This window comes from Peromyscus maniculatus, chromosome 1 (assembly GCF_049852395.1).
Source record: "Peromyscus maniculatus bairdii isolate BWxNUB_F1_BW_parent chromosome 1, HU_Pman_BW_mat_3.1, whole genome shotgun sequence".
Classification (NCBI taxonomy): domain Eukaryota; kingdom Metazoa; phylum Chordata; class Mammalia; order Rodentia; family Cricetidae; genus Peromyscus; species Peromyscus maniculatus.
In genome coordinates, this window is record NC_134852.1 from 166,324,506 (window position 1) to 166,349,492 (window position 24,987).

General features: G+C 38.2%; 1 protein-coding gene across 9 annotated transcripts in view; it reads right to left on the reverse strand.

Moving 5' to 3' along the window:
* The window catches only part of Tle4 (TLE family member 4, transcriptional corepressor), a 141,384-nt gene that overhangs the window by 47,835 nt on the left and 68,562 nt on the right, over positions 1 to 24,987 (reverse strand). For 5 of the 9 annotated variants that reach the window (XM_016006374.3, XM_016006321.3, XM_016006244.3 and 2 more), the window contains 2 exons: positions 20,819 to 21,023; positions 18,546 to 18,562 (listed from right to left, as the gene is read on the reverse strand). In XM_016006374.3, coding sequence (XP_015861860.1) covers positions 18,546 to 18,562; positions 20,819 to 21,023 — 222 coding nt within the window. The remainder of the gene's footprint in view (positions 1 to 18,545; positions 18,563 to 20,818; positions 21,024 to 24,987) is intronic. The other 4 variants (XM_016006412.3, XM_006970130.4, XM_016006573.3 and 1 more) reach the window with 1 other exon arrangement.

The following is a 24,987-nucleotide window of genomic DNA, read 5'->3' on the forward strand; positions in this document are numbered from 1 at the left end:
TTCTGGTTGTCCTGTATATGATAGAAGAAAGTCCCCCTCATTCTGTAGCTGTGGACAATAGCTATACAGCACAACACTGATAACTAAAGGGAACACATGCCAAAATGAAACAACAAAATATTGATCCCCTCAAACCCCCACCAAACTCCCTTCCCCAAACCCATATGCTTCTTTTTTTCCCACAAAGATTTGCAATAGAGAAAGTGAAGCTAGCTGCTACTGAGGTTACCTGGAATAACACACTGTGAAGGAAGGATTCAGAATTCAGACAAGGGTGGGGCACAGTCTTAATCTCCCCTACTGGACCCAGGTCTGCTGCCCCCAGCACCCTAAATGCTGCAAAGGCCCCTTTCCCTGCACATGCACCACACCAAAGCAGATTCTTAATGCCTCAGGAGTTTCCTATGTTAACTCAGCCCAAAGAAAAGAAGCTGCAAATCAATTGGTATTATAGTGCAGGGATGTATATTCTTTCTCCTAACAGCCAACCTTGTTGACAGGGATTAGGTGTATGAGTAGTAAAATAATGAGAAGAGGCAAGAGTCTCCTCTGCTCAACAATCTCTGCTGGGTATGCTCCCTCCCCACACAATTAGGGGAAGGAGGTACTGTGACGCTTTACAGCACTAGAGAGACAAGTCCATTTTACAGATAATCTGACCTGAAAGTAAAAGAGGCACTCTGCAAAACACAGGGGTAAACCACAGTCCTCAGCTGCTCACTCTGCACTTGAACAAGTAATTGTTGGCCTCTCCTAGCAGAAGAAGCACACAGTGCTAGCACAGAAGGCAAAGCCTTTTAAACCAAGATTAAAAATATTTAAAATAACAAGAAGTACAAGGTTCTCCTAGTTTGGTCTCTGATTTCATGTATTCTGAGTGGCAAGTGGTCTTGCTCTAAAACACATCAAAGTCATGATCTCACTAGAGGCTGAATGATCCTGAAACATAAAATCCCCTTAGGAATTAAATATGTACTCAGATAGCTACACTTAATTCTATACCATCTGCACTTACAAGATCCATTTCATAGATCTGTTGTAGCAAAACTTTAATTCCAGAATAATTTCCCCCACAGCCTGGCACATTTTTAGTTTGCTTCTTTCTGTTGTCACTCTGCCTGTGGAGCACTAGTTAAATATTCTAGAAGAATAAAGAAAACCAATTCATTTTCAACTACTCATATAGTATACTAATTTTTTTAAAGGAGTAATAATAAGCATGTGCTAAGTGCAGATACTATGCCACCCAGTTGTTAGAGCAAACATCCCTACATTACCTTCTTCACAAAGGCTGGCTACAGAACACACTGTATCACATACACTGAAGTGAACAGGCCCCAGCATGTCAGCCAGCTTCCCAACCTTCAGAAACCAGGTTCAACCAGAATGCAGAGCTTCCTTGAGTCACCCTTTACAAGGATGTTATTTTAGTTTTAAAAGTACAGCAAGTATGAATACTTGCTTAAGTACTGTGAAAAGAGGAGGGAGAGCATCAGGAAGAACAGGAGAACAGTGAGACAGACTACAGAGGCTGTGAAGTCTCTGAATATGCTTATCCTTGCAGTCCTGGTCGCTGCCCCAGGGCGTAGTGTCCCAATCTATTTGTCTTGGCCTAAGTAAATTCCCCTTGAACTCATTCTTTCACTTATGGGTCTTTTATTGTGTCTTTGCTCAAGGTCTCTCATAATTTTGGAGGCTGGCTGAGACAAGTATGTGATGTTTCATATCCTCCTGTTATTTTTTTTTTTTTAAAGCTTGTTAATGATGATAAAACTTTTTGTCTTGCTATTTTTTTCTTCAAGTTTTCTTGATTTTCCCACCTCCATCCTTGAATATTAAACTTTGGGAGCAATGTCAACTCCCTAATCTCACCGACAGTATTCCTACTCAGTACAGAACTTCAAGATCTAGATTCTTTTGTTTGTCATTATTGGAAGAAGTAATATATCACCTGAGAACCAAAACCCCAGGAGCTACATTCTGCAGGATTTTTTAAAAAGTAAACTAGTATATCATGTATACCCATATTTGCAATCAATTTCCTACCCTCAGCTGACTACTCATCCCCAGAACTGCAGAAAGTGCAAGGCCCACCTTGAAATGTCTAGTCAGCCAATACTATGTAATTTCTTAAGATTTGATTCCACAAAGTAGGTTAGCCAAAGCCTAATTACAAAAGACAAAAAGAAACAAGCCTGGTAGGGGGTGGGGAATCCAATACCCCAGCTGGAAAAGAGAACAGAGTAAAGAGTCCCAGTCCCTTCCCTGTTCTAGAACTGAGTAAAGTAGTACTGACAAAAGGGCCTCTTGACAGGACTAGAGCACCCTGGACCAAATCATAAACACAAATTATGGCTTTGTTTTTTCTCACTAAAATACAATTTAGTCAATCCAACAAGCATCACATCACTGAAGTATACTGCTCCAAGGGGCATTTTAATTCCCTGACTGTAGTTGCCATTTATTTGTGCTAGTGTTTCATAAACATGCTTTTGGCTTCATTAATTATTCCAAATAAGGAAAGAAGATTCTGTGACAGTTTCCAATCACTGCATCATGGTTAAGTTTTGCTGGCTTTTAGACAACCTTCACAAAATTTGTGAGAAGAACCTGTCAGCAGGGGCACTTCTCTGAAGACGACCCACCTCCACTGCCCATCTGTGTCCTGAAAGCAAACTCATTGGCTTGTGAGTCAATATCGAGAGGGTCACCTAGAGAAATGTGTGTGTATACTACCCAGGGCCAAAAAGACCATATTTAGGCTTCTGATAAGGAAAAACCATATACAAAAGAAGCTGAAGGAAGATTTATTCAAAGTGAAATCGTAGAGCAGAAGGATGGTGGCTTCTCCAACACTCAAATCATTTTCAGTCACACATGCTGTCCTATAATGTGCATTGATAATTCTTCATGAATAAAATGCCAGCATTATCATCTGCAGCTATGTTGTTGACATTCTTTTGCTATTTCACTAAAAATACTATTAATTTTCTGGCTTTTCAACAGCTGAGCTACTCCACATTTGAATATACAAAAGAATATTTTGTTTCAACCAAATTAAAAGTGTTCCAGTAAATGACTTCCTTTTTCCTAGCTATGCTATTTTAGGATATATGGTCCTTCCTAACCGCCATCATGATGTCACACCTGTCATCAACCAATCCAAAATACCTTCATTATTTAAAAAAAATAATAATAAGGTTTTGAATTGTTCAAGGAGTTGAGAAACTATTTCTGCTGTATCATTCCTGGTCAGCATCACACCTGATAAGCATGGTGAAATATAATGACTTTTTTTTTTTTTTTTTAGGGCTATGGCATTGTTGGCCTTCTTGGTTCTTTGGTCTTTAAAAATAGCCAATGTACATAAACAGCAAACACGCACACAGACTACACACACACTATACACACATTACACACACACACACACACAAACACACACACAATCCCTGTTTCCCATTTAGATAGGTTCCACCATCCTCATTTAAGTCAGGATGAAAACCACAGCTCCTGCCAAGCCCTCCTGGCATCTCACCACTTTATTTGTTCCCATTTGTATCTAATGCTTTTGTCAACAGTTCAACAAAAGTCAAAGCAAACAACCCACTGCAAACACCAGGGTAACAGCAACAAGCAGGAATCCTTCACAATTATCCAGCCCAGCTGCTCAGAGATCAACAAGGGCTGCTTTCATTTACAACAATGTCAACAAAAGGCTGAAACCCAATAACTAGATGGGTCAATACCGCCACTGTATACCCTCTGGAGGAGGAAATGCTGTTCACCTTCTTTGCTGCTTCGGCAAACATGTAGAATAATTCAGTCAGATGGACAAGTGCTTGTCTAATCATTTGCTATGTGAATAATTCAACAACTTCCCACGTAAACTACTAAACAAGGCTCTTCAAATATTCCTGTGGCACTTCTAGCTAGCCAACCAAAGCAGAGAATAAACGAAGGAAAGGCAGCTGAAACAAAAATCATGACCCCAGTTAGTTCTGAATGTTAATCTCTGCTCTAAGAAGCCCAAGGCTTCATGATTAATCCTTTTAGATCTAACCTTTGCCTGGCATTCTCACCACTGCCTGAGCTTTCCTAAGGAGTAGGGTTAGGGTGTGTGTGTGTGTGTGTGTGTGTGTGTGTGTGTGTGTGTGTGTGTGTGTGTGTGTGTGTGTGTGTGTTACAGTCACCACTGCCTGAGCTTTCCTAAGGAGCAGGGTGTGTGTGTGTGTGTGTGTTACAGTGTGTGTGTGTTACAGTGTGTGTAGGTGTGTGTGTGTGTGTGTGTCATTAAAGAGCCCCAGGGAGCTTCACTCAACTGCCTCCCCAATGCAAGCATTTCTACTGGGTTTGAAAAGAGTATTTTTAAAGTATAGTTAGACTCTGCAAATAAACTATAAATGTACTGGTTTTTAAAGGAATCTCAGAATTCCCTGGCCTAGTTTTCATAAAATGATGTTTATTCAACAAAACAATTATTTCAAGACACAAAAGTTCCTATTTCCCTCTCTTTTTTTTCCCTAAAGGATATGGTCTGTGAAATATAAAAGAAACCAAAGAACCTGGCAAAGGGGCTCCTGACTTGAGTCAGGGCCCTCTGTCAACTGAGCACCTTCTGCTAGAACCAAGAACTCAAGAACTATCCCCCTCCCCCAGCGCCCCAAAGCCTTTGTATATAAAGACTGTCCCTCCACACTATGAGCCTGGATATCACTTTCAGGACTGACCCAGTCCCCTTCTGGAGGCCTCCCCAACAGCTAGTTTCAGAGCACCTAGACCTAAAGGCAGTATCTAGGGTGTAATAAAACTGTGAGGAACTCAGGTTTTTCTAAGAAACAACAGAAGAGCCCATCAGGTTCCAATAGTGACAACTCCAAAGTGTTGGTAATTAACACTTTGTGTTCTACATCATTACATTATACTTGATAATGAGACATATAATTTTAAAATAATTAGACATGTTGCATTAAGACTTCCATTGGGATTTTTTTTTTTTTTTTTTTTTTTGGTTTTTCGAGACAGGGTTTCTCTGTGTAGCTTTGCGCCTTTCCTGGGACTCACTTGGTAGTCCAGGCTGGCCTCGAACTCACAGAGATCCACCTGGCTCTGCCTCCCGAGTGCTGGGATTAAAGGCGTGCGCCACCACCGCCCGGCTCCATTGGGATTTTTATTCTGACCCACAAAAGTGGGCAGACTCAACATGCTAATATCAGGAGTTTTCAGAAGCCCCATCTTAAAACACCAAACTACTGTTCCACAAAACCCTGCACCCACTGCTATACTGTATATAGATTAATGATAGAGCACTTGCCTAACATATACATGGCCTTACATTCAATGCCCAGAACTGCAATATCAATCCATCAATCAGTTAAAAATAAAGATCAAGAAATAATGTTGTTTGTCAAGCCAGCACAAACAATAGATAGGATACCTAAATGTTAACCAATTCTCTTCTACAGTGGTGTTCTTTTTCTAATCCTTAAACCTGCAGAGCACTTTATACTTTTAAGATACTTTGTCAAATTTAAATGAAGAAAGCAGTGGAGATTCAAATTTCATTTCCTATCATCACTATACTGATAGCTTGTTGATGACTCACTGACAGGCTCCAGGTCCACTAAATACTGTGTACTTTACTACTTACCACAAGGGACTACAACTCTTCTAGAGTTCTTGGCATAAAGACAAGACATAAAAAACAATAGTCCAGGATATGAAAGCCAAATTTTTTAGATTTCTACTTCCTTCTAATGGTATCTCATGGTTCCTGTAACTCTTCTACTTTTCAGACTGGTTTCAAGTTATTAGCTAATGCTGCTCACTTGAGAGAGTGACAGAAGATGCTATAATGAACTACAGATGAAGTAGAAGCTGCTCCTACAATGATTACCCCAAACCAGACAAATCACCTCAACGTAAGTGAGAACGATCAAATCCTGGTAAACCATGCAATAATGGTTTTAAGTTTCCATATTCCCTTGTTTTGCTAATTTCTACAAACAGCTTTCAGAATTTGAGTGGAAAGCATGCATCAAGTCAGGACTAACATCACTGTCAGCCTTTGCTCATGGTGCTAGTGCTAGTGGATTCCTGCTTTCAGACCTCCTTCTCCCATCATCAGAAACTAGTTATATGCATGCTTTAAAGCTTATCTATCAATATCAACAGGTTTCAAAGGTCAGGCACTGGTAAAAAAAACTTTTGGCCAGTTGTCCATCAAAAATAAAAAACCCATCTCACTTAAGCTTTTTTGATATACAAAGGAAAATATTTGAATTGAGAAATTAAGTAATTCTCTCTCTATTCAAATGCCCTTCAATATAAAATGCTAAACAAATCAAATGAACTGTGAAGATTCTTGTCTTCATGTATTTACTAAATGTTTTACTTTCAATAGTAATAATAATAATAATAATAATAAAAAACACTACCTCCATTATGATAATATCTCACACTATAGCATTCTTTCATTTCTCCCCAGAAAGAGACCTATAGTAAGGCTGTAGGGGGGAGGAAAAAGGGTCGAGGGAGCAAAGAAGGAAGAGTGAAAGGAACTGACAGTGACAAGAATAATTAACATGTGAACATCTGGGGCTAACAGGAAGAACTTGCAGTCTGAGGATCTAGGACAATGCCATCAAGGTGGGTGGCAGCTTGTAAAAGAGAGAGCCTGAAGAAGTCAATCCTGATGGTTGATGGAGAATCTAACCAAAAGTGCTGCTTCTCTTGCTTATGTATGTAGTCATAGTTTGTTCTCCCAAGAGCAAAAATGTCACTAGCCTATTCTGAAATTCTTGAAAATAAGGTCATACTAGGTACCTACCAAATTTTATTATCAACTCAAACTCCAACCTACTCATCCAATTCAGAAAACTCATTCAGATCACTGACAGTCCAATATAGGGTAAAGGCTAAGCCGAGGACAATGGTACCTCAGAGCTTGCAAGTCATGGTAACTATGGTACAAAAACAAGTCATTATTTCAATTTTCTCTACAGATTATTTTTTTCAGAGCAGCCTAATGAACTCAATGATGTCCAGATTTACTAGAAAAATTTTTATTCATTTCCCCATGCCACAAGAAAGTAAGCTAATAACATCCCACTGAGAGTGCTGTCAGGCTAAATCCCTCTACTCCTGCATGCCCCACTGGGATAAATCTCCCTTCACTTTTCATTCCACCACCCACTCAAGGCAAGGCCCTGGGGACAGCTCCAGATTACCCTTCACACTCAGTGTCACAGGCCCAAGCCCAAGTGGCCCAATCAGTGCCAAGAAAAGAACAAACCAAGAAAGATTAATTCGCAGATGTTCATGCATTTCACATATACTGTGCCCCATGGTCTGTTGCTAGGGCAACAGGAGACCACCAGTGCGAGCTTTATTGGCTTTATGAAGTACATCTCCGGGACTATAGTCCAAAAAATGCTGCATAATAATAGTGTGCCTTCTCTGAAGCCTTGTTTTGTGTTTATCCATGGTTAACCTTATAAGTATTATAAAGAGCACCCTTCCCTATGAACCTCCAACACTGCCCCTCCCATCACCAAAAGTTTTTACACAGAAATATGAAAATCCATCTCCTACAGTTTCATTTTGGGAAGACCTCCTTCATCAGATCTCATGACCAAAGATTAAATGAATAAAATCCTATACCAATTTGGAGATCACCGTATTAGTGCAGCACACCACACCAACACTGACCACCAAAGCCCACACATACATACCCCTTGCCCATTTTCTTCTTGTATGCCTTTTCCACTACTTGCGTGCTGGCTTCCCACCTCCTTGTCTCTCTTCTCCCCTAAGGCCTCAAGTCTGCTAAGCTCCAGCCCAGTCTTCCTTTTACTTTTTATTTTGTGATAGTCTCACTAAGTTACTCAGGCTGGTCTTAAATGGGTGAACCTCCTAAGTTTCCTCAGTAACTAGAATTAGAGGCCTACACTACCAGGCTCAGCATGACCTTTTTTTTTTGTTTCTACCCATCCAGAGAGACCCTGCCTTTAAAAATCAGTAATATGCTTCAGCCAGATGGAACAGCAGAAGCAGTAAGCCTAATCAGGCTAGTCTCTTCTTCAGTGTCATTAAGGGAGCTTCCTGTAATGATTTGTATCTGTGTCTCCCCGTTATGGTCACTGGGCACTTCAGATGCGACTAGCGCAACTAAGAAACTGGGTTTTATATTTTTATTTCATTATAACTAATTTAAGTTAAAGAAGCTTCATGTGGCTACAATATTGGACAGGGTAGCTTCAGAGGCTTACCTAAAACCTCTCCTCTCTTCATAACTCAAATTTCTCCTTGATTCATGAAAATGTAACTTCAGGTATATGTACATAAGGACAGTGTTTATGTTCATGGTTGCTGCTCACAGTGCTAGTTCCCAACAGCCCCAAGCACTGAGTCCATCCAATTAGCCCCGGCTCTTTGGAGAACAGGCCCAAGGAGCAAGCTGTACTTCCCTCAGGTCTCCACTCTTCCTCCCACCCCCACCCAGGTTGGGAGGTTAAAAACACAAATGTCACAACTTTCAGGGCAGCAGCACAGATCAAGTGTTAATCTAAAGGGAAGTGGTGGGTAAAGGGGAGACTGTGGGCTGGAAGGGCCAGGAAAGATCTATAATGAAGAGGAGAAAAATAAAGCCAGTGAATAGATCAATAGAAGCAACAGCTTACATTCAGATTCACAGGATAAAAAACACAAGGAGACAATCATTTCCTGGGAAAAGCTCAAGCCTAATGAGAATTTACTATGCTCCTTTATGTGACAACCAGCCCTTTTGTGGCATAGGCTTCCTGACTGACAGGAACCCAGGGCCCCTTAATAGGATTTCCATATTATTTCCAACACCTGCCCAGAAGTTATTTGTTTACATTGAAGGAGGCAAGATTCTCAAATCAGACATCTGCTTCTAGTTCAGGCATATCTTAGGAAACCATCTAGAAAGCAGCTTTGTTACCATGGTGACATTTTTATTTTCCTTCTTTAGTTGGCTCAAAACATTAGCATTTCCAATTTTATTTTGTTTTTCAAAGGGCCAAATGTCACTCAAGAAAACATAAGTTTTTTTCTTTTTTAAAAAAATGCTAAACAGAATTTTCACAAATTTTCAGAATAATTAAAATTACCCTAAGGAGGACTAAATACAAAATGAGGTGTTATTAGATTGCCAATGGCACTTTTCTAAGGGTGACATCACTAACTTGTTTACTCCTCTCCCAACCAGCTCTTCTTCCCCTCAAGTCTGGACCATCAGAAGCTCAAAAAGTATCAATTTTAAAAAAGAAAATTCAATTTTCCAGGATGCGATGTAATTATCTAATGAGTCTACTTCTATGTGAAAGAATTCTTCACACTTACCTTATCCACATACTGCAAAAGTCTCACTGACATGAATACTTAAGAATTTTTAAGGCAATCTCACTGCCTGCAGTTCAGTAACCAGTTCAGTAAATTTTTTCAGGAGCATTTGTTGGCTCTACAGGGGATGTACTATTAAGCAGTGTGAGGAAGGACAGGAGGATGACAGGTGCTCTGGTCTCTAGTGACATAAACCTAGGCACACCACCAACCTCAAAGTGGTACTGACCACCAACAAAAACTACCATTCAAACAGACATTGCTTAAGTCAGAAGCACTGGTGACTAAGTGGACTGTTAGGTACTATACCTTATTAAATGCTGAATTAGGAAACACAGGGGTTAATTCTGATGCATAAAATCACCTGGCAAACTTAAATCACTGTGATGGACAATCTTTAATATTTTGAATCTTAAATACTTGTAACACTTAGCAGTATGTAAGCAGTATCAATCCTGAAATGATTTCATTTCTATGAACAGCAAGCTTATTTAAAAGAACCAAAAATTTGCTGAGAAGCACCACTTGGCCCTCAGCAAACTATCACTTCTTCATGAGGCTACTAATTTTCTTTTGCTTTATCATAGGCCACTGTATGCATATGATTAGGTATGACTGACTCTTCATGTCCAAAGTTATGAATGCTGATGCTTGTTAGTGGTGGCTCCATATGCAGAAAGCTGTCTAAGCCAGAAGATAGCTAGCTAAATTATTTCACACCACACAACAAACCAAAATATGCGAGATGAACACAGCTAAATATTGCGGAAACTCAAGAGAGAGACAAGCACTAAGTTTCCTTCTAGGTGATTTTTGTGTTCCCTCCATCCCAAAATGGATAAGTATTTTAAGAACACAAAAAAGGTGGAAAACAGTTCTTGGGAATAATTCCTTTTGGAAAAAGTATGTATACTTTGAGAAACAGATGCTTCTAAAAATAAGTGCCAAGTGTAACACTTCAATCTTGGCCTCCTCTGAAATACTTTTAAATGTTTAATATACATTTACTGTATAATATTTTTTTCAAGAGACAAAATGCATTCTAATTAAGAAAATTAGAGGTAATAAGCATCAAGATGAAAATGTCTACTAACTGTTGGTTTAAGGATGAAAAGAATTTAAGCCACCTTTGCAAAATCAGCTAGGGAAAGGCAGATCTGACAATCAGCCTACCCTGTTAATTAATATTTGTTCTGCTTCAGCAAGCGGTGGAGGCAAGTGCAGCAAAACAAGCGTGACTCCCCCGTCACATCATTAATCCACTCATGCTCACCACCTGAGGACCAGCTGTGCCCTGAAGACATTCATTCATCTGTTCCACAAACAAACAATTACAACACATTTTCTGGAATTAGGGCACCTGTTACATTTCACACAGCTTACATGCCTGGAGGCAGAGATCAATTAATACTGCACAAATTAGTGCATCATAAACCAATAGAACAAACGTTCCTGATGGTTCTTTGATAAAGTAACTGTATAACAGTAAAATTTATGATAAAAATGTCTTTAAAAGAGTTAAAAAGCAACAGTAATGCTAAAATTCTTCAAATTACCATTATATTTTAGAAAATAGAAAGCACTACATTAAATTACCCTTATACCAAGCAACCAAGCAAAGAATAACATTCCAAATGGTGAAGATACCTAGAGTTACATACAGACTTGAGACCCAGGAGGGCAAGTGAATGTCCACTGGTTGATAGACAGCTTACCTACCACTAAAGAAAGGTCTGTCTATTCAAGAACCTGGCTTTTGGCTTCCTGTAAACTAGCTCGTTCTAGCCGTTTCCACGTGCTTCCTTGTGTTTTTTTTTTGTTTGTTTGTTTGTTTGTTTGTTTGTTTGTTTTTTTGAGACAGGGTTTCTCTGTGTAGTTTTGTGTCTTTCCTGGAACTCACTTGGTAGCCCAGGCTGGCCTCAAACTCACAGAGATCCGCCTGGCTCTGCCTCTGAGTGCTGGGATTAAAGGCGTGCACCACCACCGCCCAGCTCCTTGTGGCTTTAAACAGAAGCTCCTTTTACTTATGATGTGAGAAGGACAAGAATAACGTGAATTATTTGCACAGACACATTGATGATGAACAAAGAAGTGAATTTTACAAAGAACAAAATGAGTCAAAATTTGTGCTTGCTTCAGCAGCACATATACTAAACCTGGAGAAAATGCAACACTTGTGTCTTTTACATATAGACAATGATGTATTGGAAATGTAAATCTACTGTTCAAATGAAGTACTGATTAACACAGATTCTTAAAGTATTTTTTTTTTTTTTTTTTTGGTTTTTCGAGACAGGGTTTCTCTGTGTAGCTTTGCGCCTTTTCCTGGAACTCACTTTTAAAGTATATTTTTAACACCTGTTTCCCCAAACACTATAAAGGTTTCCCCCACTAAATTTTAGGGAATTGAGAGAAAGAATTTAATCTAATCTAAAGAATCTAATCTGTGAGGCAATGGGAGAAAAAAAAAATCAAAGCTTGGTTTGAGAAGGACATTATAAGTAATAGGTACGGCAGATTGATCAGCAGGTAAAGGCACCTGTCACCAGAGTTTAATTCCTGAGACCCACGTAGAAGAAAACAGTTATCTAAAAATTGGCCTCTGTTTTCTCCACACACATATCATGGAACACATAGGCACACGCATACACTACATAAACAGATGCAGCTAGCTGTGGTGGTGAACACTACTGGTAGGATATGCTGAAGAGTAAGGGCAGGAGGACCATGAGTTCAAGGCCAGCCTCGGTTACACCTGTGGGGATGAAGAGACTGCTCAGTAGTTAAGAGTGCTTGCTATTCTTACACAGGGTCTGGGTTTGGTTCCCAGCACCCACATCAAGTAGTTCACAACTGCCTGTAAATCCAGTTCCAGAGGATCTGATGCCCTCTTCTGGTTGTTGTGGGCACCAGGTACACACACATCAATTCAGTCACTTACACATACTTGTAAAATAAGCAATCTATAAAAAAAAAGGCTGGGCGGTGGTGGCACATGCCTTTAATCCCAGAACTCGGGAGGCAGAGCCAGGAGGATCTCTGTTTGAGGCCAGCCTGGTCTACAAGAGCGAGATCCAGGGCAGGCTCCAAAACTACACAGAGAAACCCTGTCCTGAAAAACAACAACAACAACAACAACAACAACAAAAAGAATTATAAAGTGTCATTAGAAAAAAATATAAAAGGGAAATCCTTTTAGATGAAGAAAGGCCTAAAAGTTTTCACAACAAAAGAGGAATAATGAAACCTGTCTGGATTACATTTCAAGAAAATAAATTTTGTGAATCCTCACAGAAGTTGGATTACTAGCTATGTATTAAAATATTAAATAGCAATTTCTGAAAGCTTTTTGGTTATTTTCAACGGAGTAGAGACAGCTCAGTTAAGAACACTTATCAGAGTTCCATTCCCAGAACCATATCAGCTGGTTCACAACCATCTACAGAACTCCAGTCCCAGGGGATCTGAGGCTATCTTCTGGCCTACAGGGGTCATATGCATATCCAACCCACAACACACAAATACACATAAAAACAAAACATTTTTTTTTTTTAAAAAAAGGTTATTTAGATGAAGTGTACCTTTCCCCCAGTGAGGTAAGGGGTAAGTGTATGCTATGTATAATTTGCTTCAAGATACTTCAGTAAAGGAAAGGACATGGCTAAATGCTACAGCTCTTGTATGTACACAGACACTGAGGTTTCATGGATAGTTTCTTTGGGCTAGTCTTTGTACTTTGCAGTATGTTTCTAATTTTTAACACAAAAGGATAAGATTAAATCACCCAAAGAGCTTTCCTTTGAGGATGGCACTGGCAATGTGACCCTGAGTAGGGCCTTCACAACACTAAGCCTTTCCTCTGATATGCAACAGGGTGAGTATGGCACCTGTTTTTGCAAATGACACCTAAACTAGAAGTTAAATGTGCAAGCTGGAGGTGTCTTCAAAGAGATCAAAGAGGTTAACCGTGGACTATGGGGGATCCCACTCATCATTTTTTTTTTCTAGGTTTGGAGAAACAGCTTTGTGGACAGAGTGACTGAAGGGGAACCAGAAAGCCACATCACATTTCCTATTCAGATAGCTTTCCTGAGATTACTGACTACTGAGTACTGAGGGAAAACAGGTCTTAACGCAAGCCTACTACTGTTTTGCTTATCTGGTTCATTAGCTATTCTTATCTGGTTCTACAGCATTCTGTTGGTGTCTTCTATTTCTCCCTTTCAAATTTCATTTTCTATTCTTTTATGCCTTTAAGAAAAACAATGTGTCTTTCCGAAGACTATAGTAATACAAATGGCCCTACCATGCTTTTCCCACCTAATATCACTATAGTAATATAAAGAACAAAACTGCCCTCAGGCATATGGTTAGCCCTCTCCTGGTCATTTCCTCCAGTGTTTTCACCCATGCTTTCTCTCTTACACAGGACATTTCAAAGGGCTGAACATGTTCAAAACACATGCCTTTTAAACAGATAGTCCTTTGAGACAGGAAAAATAAGTGTGCTTAAGTGGGGGGAGGGGGGCGTTCTGCAGGGGTAAGTAGGCTACAGATCCTTGAACAGAACTTTGGCCATTAAATCTAAATGTGAAAAGTGAAGTAACAAATAGAGGTAATCATTCTGCTCAAAACTCACTCTTCACCTGTAACACCCAGTTAATGAGGCAACAGTGCACAGTGCTCTCCTGGCCTGAATCATACACTTCAGTATGAACATAAAAACAGCCTTATTCTAATTTTCCAGTGATAAACCTTTACTGCCAACAGTGACTAACTGGGAAAGTAAACAGAAACATATGATGTTTTAGTCATCTGTGCAGAATAAGCACTAACATACAGATGAAACAGAATAAATAGGCATTGCCTTACACACAACAAAAAGAAGATTACTATAAAAGTGTTTAAGCAAAAGCAAAGAATTCTCATAGGATAAAAAGCATAACATGCATACACACAGAAAAGCATTTAGTGTGAAAAATATGTAAACATTTAAAATTAAATGCAATATCTGTACTTATTACAGCAGCAAAATATAAGCTCAATATTGATGGACTATGTAAGAATACAGGCGAATACTGCATTCAGCATTTTAAATGAGTACGGAGGTTCTGGAGATAATCGGGCAATGTATAACTCACTGAGAATGACCATGTTCTATGAAGGCATGCAGTACTTGGTGGAAGATATTTTGACAAAATAACAAAAACAAATCTTCACCCCTTGGAAAAGTTTGCACTTCTGCTGTATTTTACAGATAAAAAGTGGCAAATTCTTCAGTTCTGATAGAAGGGTACCATATTCAAGATAAATCATAAGAGGATTATGTATATAAATAAACTGATGTTAATGAAAATATGCTCAATAATAGCATATGGAAGAAATCATGGAGCTGATCAACATTTTGTCATTTTGAGTTTGTCTATCTGTTTCAGTTGACCTTAACTCTGGTGCCTGTTTTCTTATGTAGACACTGGATGTAGGGGATGCTACTAAGAGCAATTTCTTAGCCTTATGTTCCTACCAAGTTTAGGCAGTTTGGTGGTTGTTGTTCTAAGCTACTGACCACATTTCAGTTAGATGAAAACTGGAGAGTAATGTAAGAACTGAACAGCTTGGAGCAACTGGGACACCTCAGCAATTGGGAGGCTCTTGGCATCAAGTAACAATCCTGTGATAGACATTCCAGAACCAATTTCTTTTACCCCAAATCCCTCAGCGGTTCAATACACAAAAATATTTCCTAAGTTTTATCTATTCTTTTCCTAGCGGTGAGAAATATGGAAGGGAATGGGGAGAAATGGAATGGGAGATGATGAGCTACTCTACTTAGAAATCAGAGGTAGGAGCCAGGCGGTGGTGGCGCATGCCTTTAATCCCAGCACTCGGGAGGCAGAGCCAGGCAGATCTCTGTGAGTTCGAGGCCAGCCTGGTCTCCAAAGCAAGTTCCAGGAAAGGCGCAAAGCAACACAGAGAAACCCTGTCTTGAAAAACAAAAACAAACAAACAAAAACAAAAAAAAGAAAGAAAGAAAGAAGGAAGGAAGGAAGGAAGGAAGGAAGGAAGGAAGGAAGGAAGGAAGGAAGGAAGGAAGGAAGGAAGGAAGGAAGGAAGGAAGAAATCAGAGGTAGGAATTCAGTTTTGGGGTCTTTGGGACTGTCTGCACTTCTTAGGGTAAGAGTACATTAAATGTCTGAGTTTCTTGCCATTTTCAGGCCTCACATGTGGGGCTTACTATTGGTCACATACAGTCAGCAGATAGCCAAGACAAATAAGGAAGGTGGCAGGTGCTATGACCCTGTATTTCAACAGTACTACTGTACACAATGTTTTAGTTTCTCATCACCAAGTAAATTGATTCTAGGACTCCCTACAGTGCTTTCTCCTTTAGATCCATATTTACATTCTCTCTCAGTGTCAAAAAACTTCAGATGGAAGTCTGCAAATAACAGGCTTAAGAATGAACTTGGCTACTGGAGCTATAGAAAACTAGATCAATAAAGCCAACAGCATGTGATTTAGTGGGACAGAACTTTGGAGAGGGGAAAGGAAAAGGAGAAAGACCTAACAATTTAGTAAGTGATTTCTCTGCTTTACTTGGCTTCTCAAGGAAAAGCACCTTAATTACTTGGATCTTTGCAGTGAGCCTAAACATCTTGTTTTATAGGCTCTTCTGGAATCTGACCTGTTTAATAATCAGTAGCATCAAGAAAACATTTTTTTAAGAGTGTCTCCCACAATTAAGCACATCCACAACTTTGTATAAATCAAAATTTTGGTGCCATATCAAAATGTTACAATGAGGCTGTATAATATTGCCCACATCTTCATTACATGCAACACTAATTACTACCAGCAGATTCCGATTTTTCTGCACATTACAGGCTTTTAGAGGAGCTATAAAATTTTTCAGGCACCATTAATTTAAATTTGTATTGAAATTTCCTTTTGACAGATGGCCAAAAATTACTTATTATTTAGAGTACAAGAGCTGCCTGTTTGCACATTAGAAGAGGAAAGGAAAAATTCTAAATCCAGACGGAAATTTGTCACATTCATTACCTGTTAAATGTTAAGGAGAATTACTGTGCATGAATGAATTATTTCATACTAGCCCAACTAGCAGACAACGGGATCACTGGCTGTTACAAACCACCCCTAGTCATATAATTAGTCAACAATCACAAAAATCCTCTCTTAACCAGGAACTCCTTCCAAGAGGATAAGAATGCTTAATGGAACAGGCAACTGCTTCTGTGAGCACCACAAGAAAATGTAAGAAAATTAGCCAACTATTTCACCTCGTAAACGTACAGGACAATCCCAGACTAGACACAGCACACTTCAGGTATGAATTTGTAGCTGCCACTCATAATAAATCAGAGCAAAACCATCAATTTATTTTCTTGGTACTTTCTCTGGCTTCTGGCTATTCTGACACTTTCAGGCTTACTCTGAATGATTATAGATGGTTTAAAAATATACCCTACTCTTTCTTATATTAGGGAATCAAAATGTAACTGGCATAAAGTGTACTGTGGTGTATAAATATTTTCAAAATGTTTTGTGAGTAGGGCTGGAGAGGAGTCTTTTGTTTTGTCCACTAGCCTGCCTGAAGGTATGTATTCATCATGAGCAGTCAGGGAATGTTTATAGTATAGCCTCAGGCAGGCTTCCCTAGAGCTCCTATTCAGCCAATCCTGACCACCTTATTTACTTATTACTTTTAAAGTACATGTGGAGAACATGTGATTACACTCTAAGAAGTTTTTTTTTAAAAAAAAAAAGATTTATTTTATTTATTATGTATACAGGAGAGGGTGCCAGACCTCATTACAGATGGTTGTGAGCTACCATGTGGGTGCTGGGAATTGAACTCAGGACCTCTGAAAGAGCAGTCGGTGTTCTTAACCTCTGAGCCATCTCTCCAGCCCAGAAGTTTTTAAATATGGACACTGATGTGAACAGTCTACAACAAACTGCCTAAATGCAAATACATAACTAAAATTTAACATGTACATTTCTAATTGTTGATAGTTGTTTGGGGGCTGCAGGTGCCCTTTCAAATTCAAAGATTCTTGAAAAATAAAATGTATACTGAGTACTGAATTTCCATTATTTAATAGCTCTAAAATCAGTATTAATTTTAAAAAGATTAAAGCACCATTCATAGTGAAAGAATTTTGTCTAGGAAAGACTTTAGTTTTGGGTATAGCTCACAAAAGAAAAGAAAACAAAACAAAACAAAAAAACCCGCAGAGGGTCTAACTAACCTATGAGCCACAACATTTAATTATTTAAAACTAAAAAGACAAAATGACAGTATCCATACTATGGGCTAGTGTTTCAGAACTGGGTTGCCTTGTAATGGGTAAGTAATACAACGACATGTGCTATGCAATTGGGCATACACATGGCATATTTCCACTGTACCTGACCCAAAAGTGATGGAAGCACTTTCACAGTTTATTCATTTCCTACATGACAGCTTATATTTTTGTTTGCATACTATGAAATTCAAATGTCCTTAGCCTATCTCACTCTGGTATCACATAAGACAGTCACACAAAGTATTAGGCCCTAAATACTTATTGTCCTTCACAACTTGCATAATAAAGAGACACAGAAGGCAGATAAGACAGATTAAAATCTTCAGAGAATTACTTGCCACACTAAAACCTAAGTATTACAAATAGAAAATGTAATTTCTCTGTGAACAAAAAAATATTCTTATGGACGGCTTGTCTCATGTTGAGCATAAACCTAGGCCCTCACACATACCAAGCACACATTCTCCCACTTGAGTTACACATCCAGCCCAAACAGATGTTTGAGGCTTTAATGAAGAACTTTGTAGGCAGAATTGTTTTCTAAGGTAAGTATGTATTTCTTATTAATTAATACATTTACTTCATTGCATTACATTAAAGCAGTTACTTTTTTTTAAACACAGTAAGATATTAATACAAACAATGTAATCTAGTTTGTGACTCAACCTTGTTCTACACGTCTGATCCTTAGAAAAATATGACCATTGTTAAAAAAGACCAACTATACCCAAAAGATGACAATTTGTTAAATGCCATCCATATTACTCTCTAAATCTCAAAGAATCTATTATTAGATATATTCCTATCACTTAGAATCTCTCTCAACTATTGTGTCTGATTTTTGAGTCCTACCTTGATGGAGTCTCTGTCTGTAGGCAAAACAGCAGCAAGATAAGCAGACAAGAGGGGCAAAGAAAAAAAGAAGGGTGCTAGTTAGTTTACATAAAATCATAGTTATCAAACCTAACCCTGCTGAATAATAACTGAACAGATGTCAACTTTGCTGTAAAGTTAATCATTAATACTATTCTAACAAGATTCACAAAGCACTGGTTCACCTTTGACATGATTTCAAATGAACCAAAGTTAGCCATTTTTATTTATGTACCTTATTGACTTTTCCACTTATGAAAGAGTTTATAATCATGAGTCAACTCTGTACCATGGCATTAAGATAACTCTTAAACAAATATTACAGTATTTCTAGAATCAGAGAAGGTAAATTTGTACTTATGTAATATGGACAATTTGCCCGTTTGTACCTCTGGTAATCACACTGAAACAGCAGTAGATAGGACCTTTTTTTTACTACAATCCACACCCTTTCAAATAATAAATCATTCCTGTGCTAAATAAATTATCATAAAGGAATGGTGGAAGAAATTTTTTTCATCTTTGTGGTTAAATTAAAAATGATCAGTAAGTGTAGTTTGGACTTTTTTGTTGGGACCATCAGCTCCCCAATAATGACACAGAGACTTATTATTAATCATGAAAGCTCGGCCAATAATAGCTTAGGTTTGTTTCTAACTAGTTCTTATAACATTTCTATTAATTTACTTTCTACCTTATGACTTTATTACCTCATCTCCAAAGTGCATCTCCTGGCATCTTTGCTTTCTCCCCAGCATCCTCTCTTTCCCTAAAACCCTGCCTAGTTATTGGCTGTTCAGCTTTTTATTAAATCAATCAGAGGGACACATTTTCACAGTTTACAAAAGATTATTCCACAACTTTTTATACAGACAGACTTTCTTTTTGGCTGCCATATCCTCTCTCTCTCTCTCTCTCTCTCTCTCTCTCTCTCTCTCACACACACACACACACACACACACACAGAGAGAGAGAGAGAGAGAGAGAGAGAGAGAGAGAGAGAGAGAGAGAGAGAGAGAGAGAGAGAGAGAAAACACCAACATGGAGACTTATATTAATTATAAAAGCTCAGACTTAGCTTAGGCTTGTTCCTAACTAGGTTTTGTTTGTTTGTTTGTTTTTCCAAGACAGGGTTTCTCTGTGAGGCTATGGCTATCCTAAAACTTGTTCTGTAGACCAGGCTGGCCTTGAACTCACAGAGATCACCTGCCTCTGCCTCCCAAGTACTGGGATTAAGGGTGTGTGCCACCACTGCCTGGCTCTAACTAGTTCTTATAACTTAAATTTACCTATATTTTTTAAACTATGTTCTTTTATGTGGCTCAGTTACCTTTACTTTGTATTCCCTATCCTGTTTCCTTCTTGGTCTAGCTAGTATTCTGCCTTGTCCTCTCTGTCTCCAGAAATCCGGCCTAACTTCTTCCTGCCTAGCTATTGGCCATTCAGCTATTTAAACCAATAAGAAGGTGCCTTGGCAAAGATATATCTTTACAATGTAAACAAATATTCTGCAACAAATAATCAGTACACAAACATACAGGAATATTAAAATGCCCCTGTACCATCATCTTCCTTAGAGGAAAAAGAAGGCCAAATCTGAGAGAACATAACTGAACTCCTAAGTGGTTATTATTTGAAAACATTCAGTTAATCTCATGCTTTTGAACAGCAATGAGTAAAAGAGGTATTTAAAACAACAGATTTTGTCAATTTGAATTGCATCATCTCAATAAGACAACTGGAATTTTTCTTACTGTGCTCTGCCGGTTGATCTAATTTACATATAATAATTGGTCAAATATCAAGTAACCCTTCATAAACTTAAGTTTTCCTCCCAAACAATCTGGTCAAAACTGATTATCAATGCTCATGTCATTTAAAAGAGGATTTCACTACTGATTTAGATTTAGAAAGCAAAAGATCAAAGGCGATGATCTCCAGAGCTGAAAATTTAGCTCAGTGATAGAACCTAGCCGAGCATATGTAAGGTCCCTGGGTCCCATACCTGGAAGAGCTAGGGTAGGAGTAGAGGGCATGGGGTGGCAAAATCTGGAAACAGTTCTTTGCCTTCTGGACAGCACTAGGATATCATGTGGCAAAGGACTACTTCTAATAATTAATCTTCTTTCTGGTGGAAATTCTTTTATTTAGACACTGGCAACATAAGATTCAGAGACAGAATAAACAATGGCACCTAGAATCTATCCCTAGAAAATAGATAATGCCACACTGATAGCCAAATGATCACTTACCTCTTTGGTGATCATTGTCATGGTGCTTTTTCTCATCCTTAATTGGGAGGTGAGATTGACCTCCTAGTGCACTGGAGAGGGCCAGAAGTCCTGCACTGCTACCAATGGGTGGAATGGCTGGGGGCTGAAGCCCTGAAGGGTGTGGTGTCAGAGGCACAGGCAGACCGTGTCCATGTGATAAATGCTGAGCTTGGAGTTGTTGCTGCTGTGAAAAATTAGACACAGATATTGAATTTGTCCCTTTTATACCCCACAAGAAAAACAGGAGGAACAAACAGATAATGAAAACAATATTGCACTTAAGAAGGAGTTACTACACTCATCATGTATCATTTTTAAAATCAAGTCAGGGGGTGGGAAAGGAGGAGATATATAAATGATGTGTTACTTCCAAATCTGCTTTAAAAAAAAAAAACATGTAGAGTAAATAACCTAGTTTTTAAAATGATAAAACTGGCTATGTAACTTTCAAAAGATGAATGTTCTTTAACAAAGCCTCTGTATTATTTTGTTCTCTAACAAAAGGCAAAGGTCCAGCTATCATGTATTTCTAATCAAAATGTATATGTGAGTAACTGTTAAAGCAGTCATGTTGAACAAGAAAAGCTGAAAATCGAGAAAATTAGTGCTAAACAGTTGTCCCAGAACCACTGCACAGCATGCAGGGAGAGTTAATTTGAAAGAGAAAACTTGAATTAACAACCCAGAAAAGGAAGCTGGTTGTAGCAGCAGTTTTTTAAGCCCTTTAAGTGTCCTCAGTGGCACTTGAGCAAATTACTAAAGAAAATCCAATGTAGCAAGGCTTGGGTTCTCCTGTAGGCTTGCTCAATAATGCTGAAATAATTGGGCACTCTGTGCACGTTTAGTGATGCTCGAATGAAAAGCTAGAGGCCTGCCCTTGTACTCTTCTCCAGCAGCTGACTTTGTGTTGTGACAGGTTTATTTGAGTGGGACCGTGATGCATGCACCAGTAACTACGCTGACAAGAGTTTAAAGTCATTTTTACCAGCACACTGGCAACACATAGAGAAAGCCCTTAAGAGGTTGGGATGGGAGTGCTTGACCTCAGCCGAGACTGAATCAAGCCCGTCTACAGGAGCTACTGTGGGCAGGTTTGCTGCCTCTGCTGAATGGGAAAGAGGAGGAGGAGACAATGGAGGATGTTGAATTAAATATATCCCCCAAACAGGAAACTCTTCAACTCAAACCCAGCTAACAAAATTCAATCAGAACAATTGCTAGGCAATACTGATGAGACTAATATATGTAGTCACCAAATATTAATTACTGCTTTAAATAGTCACTTTTTAGGTCAAATCTATAATAGCCAGAGTCCTTCTGTAATTTTCTTTCTTAGCAAGATTTGACAAAATCGTTTTCATAAATGAAATCATTCTTTAAGAAGAAACTTGAAATGGCTTTTTAAAGTATTTCAAAGAAAAAGGTGAATTGTTTTTCTTCTTTAAATTACTTTCTCTTTCTTCTTCCTCTCCTATGTTCCTTCCTGTATGTGACTGTCAGTTCTTTTCTTCTGCTGACCGGCATCTACCTTCTGGCTTCATTTATTATATATATTATTTAACATATAGCAAGCAAAGTTGAAACAACTAAGGAGAGTGAGTATACACACACACACACACACACACACACACACACACACACACACACACACACACACACACGGAATGGAAAACAGGAACAGCACACAGATGCTCTATCAACCTAACCTCATACTCCATGTACGTAAGAGCTTTTCCTAAATGCAGCTTTTAAATTAAATGTTTCCTCCCTGGGAGTATGAACCTCCTCATTGGTTGTTCAATGCAGAGTTGTCAGCCTTGAAAGCATATATACATGAACAACAAAAATGGACTCAGTAATTTGTGTGTGTGTGCATATATATGTATAAACGGACACATGTATGTATACATATGTACACACACACAGAAATACAACTTGCTGAGTTTTATATATGTACATACACACATATGTGCACATACATACATACATATGTAGGTATAAGAATAAAGGCTATCCACATGAAAGTGGAGGGCATAGGGAAGGTTCAAGGAAAGCTAGATGGGAGGAGCTACAAGGATGGAAGGAAGTGGTGATATAATCCTATTTCAATTAAAAGTATATACAAAATTAGATGGCTCCTCATTTGAATGACCCAAATCATCTTCACAATTCTTTATATACTGTTACTTAGCTGTGAACAAAAGTATACATGCAAAATTATATTTTCTAAATATGTAGAAAATTATACATATGATGAATACAGGAATTTAAGTAAATACAAGTCAAATTTACTTTAAAATCTAGTTCACTTTATTGACAAACGGCTCCAATTCTCTTTTTCCTCTAAATCCCACTAATATTTTATATCTATAGTTTGGGCCTATGGCTGCTTATACTTGTGAGCTCAACTGGCAAGCAACTAGGAGCTCAGTATGTGTCCCTTCTTTGCTGCACTCTCTATATGTCACCAAACCTTCAGACACAGAAGTATCCATACATTGTCTGATACACTGAAGAATATTTACTTCATTATACATGATAAAAAGAAAATCTCAGCCTAACTGAATATCTTTAGTGATACCAGTGTTTTGTTCTTCTTTCCTGGAGGATAATAAAATTTTTCTTAAAGGCATTATTAACTACCTTATTTTTTCATTCAACCAGGACCAGTTTGTCTGCTATACACGAGAGCCACAGGAAGCTTCTTGGGTCCCCAGTTTGGTCTACTCTTCCTTAGACTAGCTCAAACAGGGGCCTTATCTCCCCTTCCTCCTTTATGTGTGCTTTCAAGGAAGAAGATTTACCCCAATACAGTGCAGACAAAAAGAAAAAAAAGCCTGATACTACTCTAATAAAATACCTCTTTGAAAGCTATTCCATAGTTTTGAAAACAATACCTCCTCCCCCCAAATAAAAGCAGTTCAAATTTCTTAGCATTAAAGATCTTCCACAAAGCCAGCATTAGTTTGACTATACACTACTGTACAACATCCAGGAAACTTTACCCTGAAATACTAGTCAATTAAGTACGTTAAGCCTCTATATCTATTATTACTAGTCATCATCAATACACATATATACTCAATAATTTGTCTCTGTATATTTAAATTCTCTTCATCCTATTCTAATGTCCTTGTAAAGGTATGCCTCACCCTGATTATGCTCAATCACTCTGATTCAAGTACTATAGCACTACCTCTGAATTCTGATGGCACTTGAGGATAAATTACTTAAATAACACTCAATAAACCAAGAAAATAAAAGGGGTTTATATAGAGATAACTAGTTGTAGCTGCATGTGCTAACATTTGCTATAACTTTATGAATAGAGCTATTTCATTTACAATCTCAAACTACTAGATATTTCTTATACTTACTATGTATTGAACTGATTATCACCTAAGGTCAGCATCATCTTATAAGCAGATTAATTTTGGCTTTATTCCCTCCTAATAACCCAAACTTCAAAATACAAAATACAGTCAAAAGAAAATTAAAAGTTAGCTTATTCTACTATATTTTTCATTTGTGACAATTTAAAAATAAAGTTACAATCTAAAATAAGCATGATTCATAGTCTAGTGATGAAACTTAAAAGTTTAGTACCTCGCCACATGAAAACTATGAACTTATTTTTTATTGTTGGACTTTTAAATTTTAGTATAAATTTCAAATATCGTAAAGAGAGCTACCACCAAACTTTCCTTAAACCAATGAACTAAAGATTTCCAGTCACATGACTGTATGTGTAAAGCTTTTATTGGTTCTAATGAATGTATGAAATTCCCATTTATACTTTGCTTACTTCCCACTAATGTTAATATCATATGTAAAGTTTAACAAAATTTACCAAACTAAGAAAACTAACATCAGGACATCATGGTTAACTAAACTATCAACTGTACTCCGATGTCCCTGTTTACCCCACACCAATGAACTTTCTCTGTTCCAAAGCTGAAACCATGATATCCTATTCACATTTAAAGAGGTTTTAGGAATTGTAACAACAAATGATGGCCCTAATGTGTAATAGCATATGATCTGAATAGGTTTAAAGGAGAAAAGAAAATGAAAAGGGCCACCATAAACTCATGTCACAAGTCACTTATTCCTATAAAATGTCTAAACAATAAAAAACATATTCATTG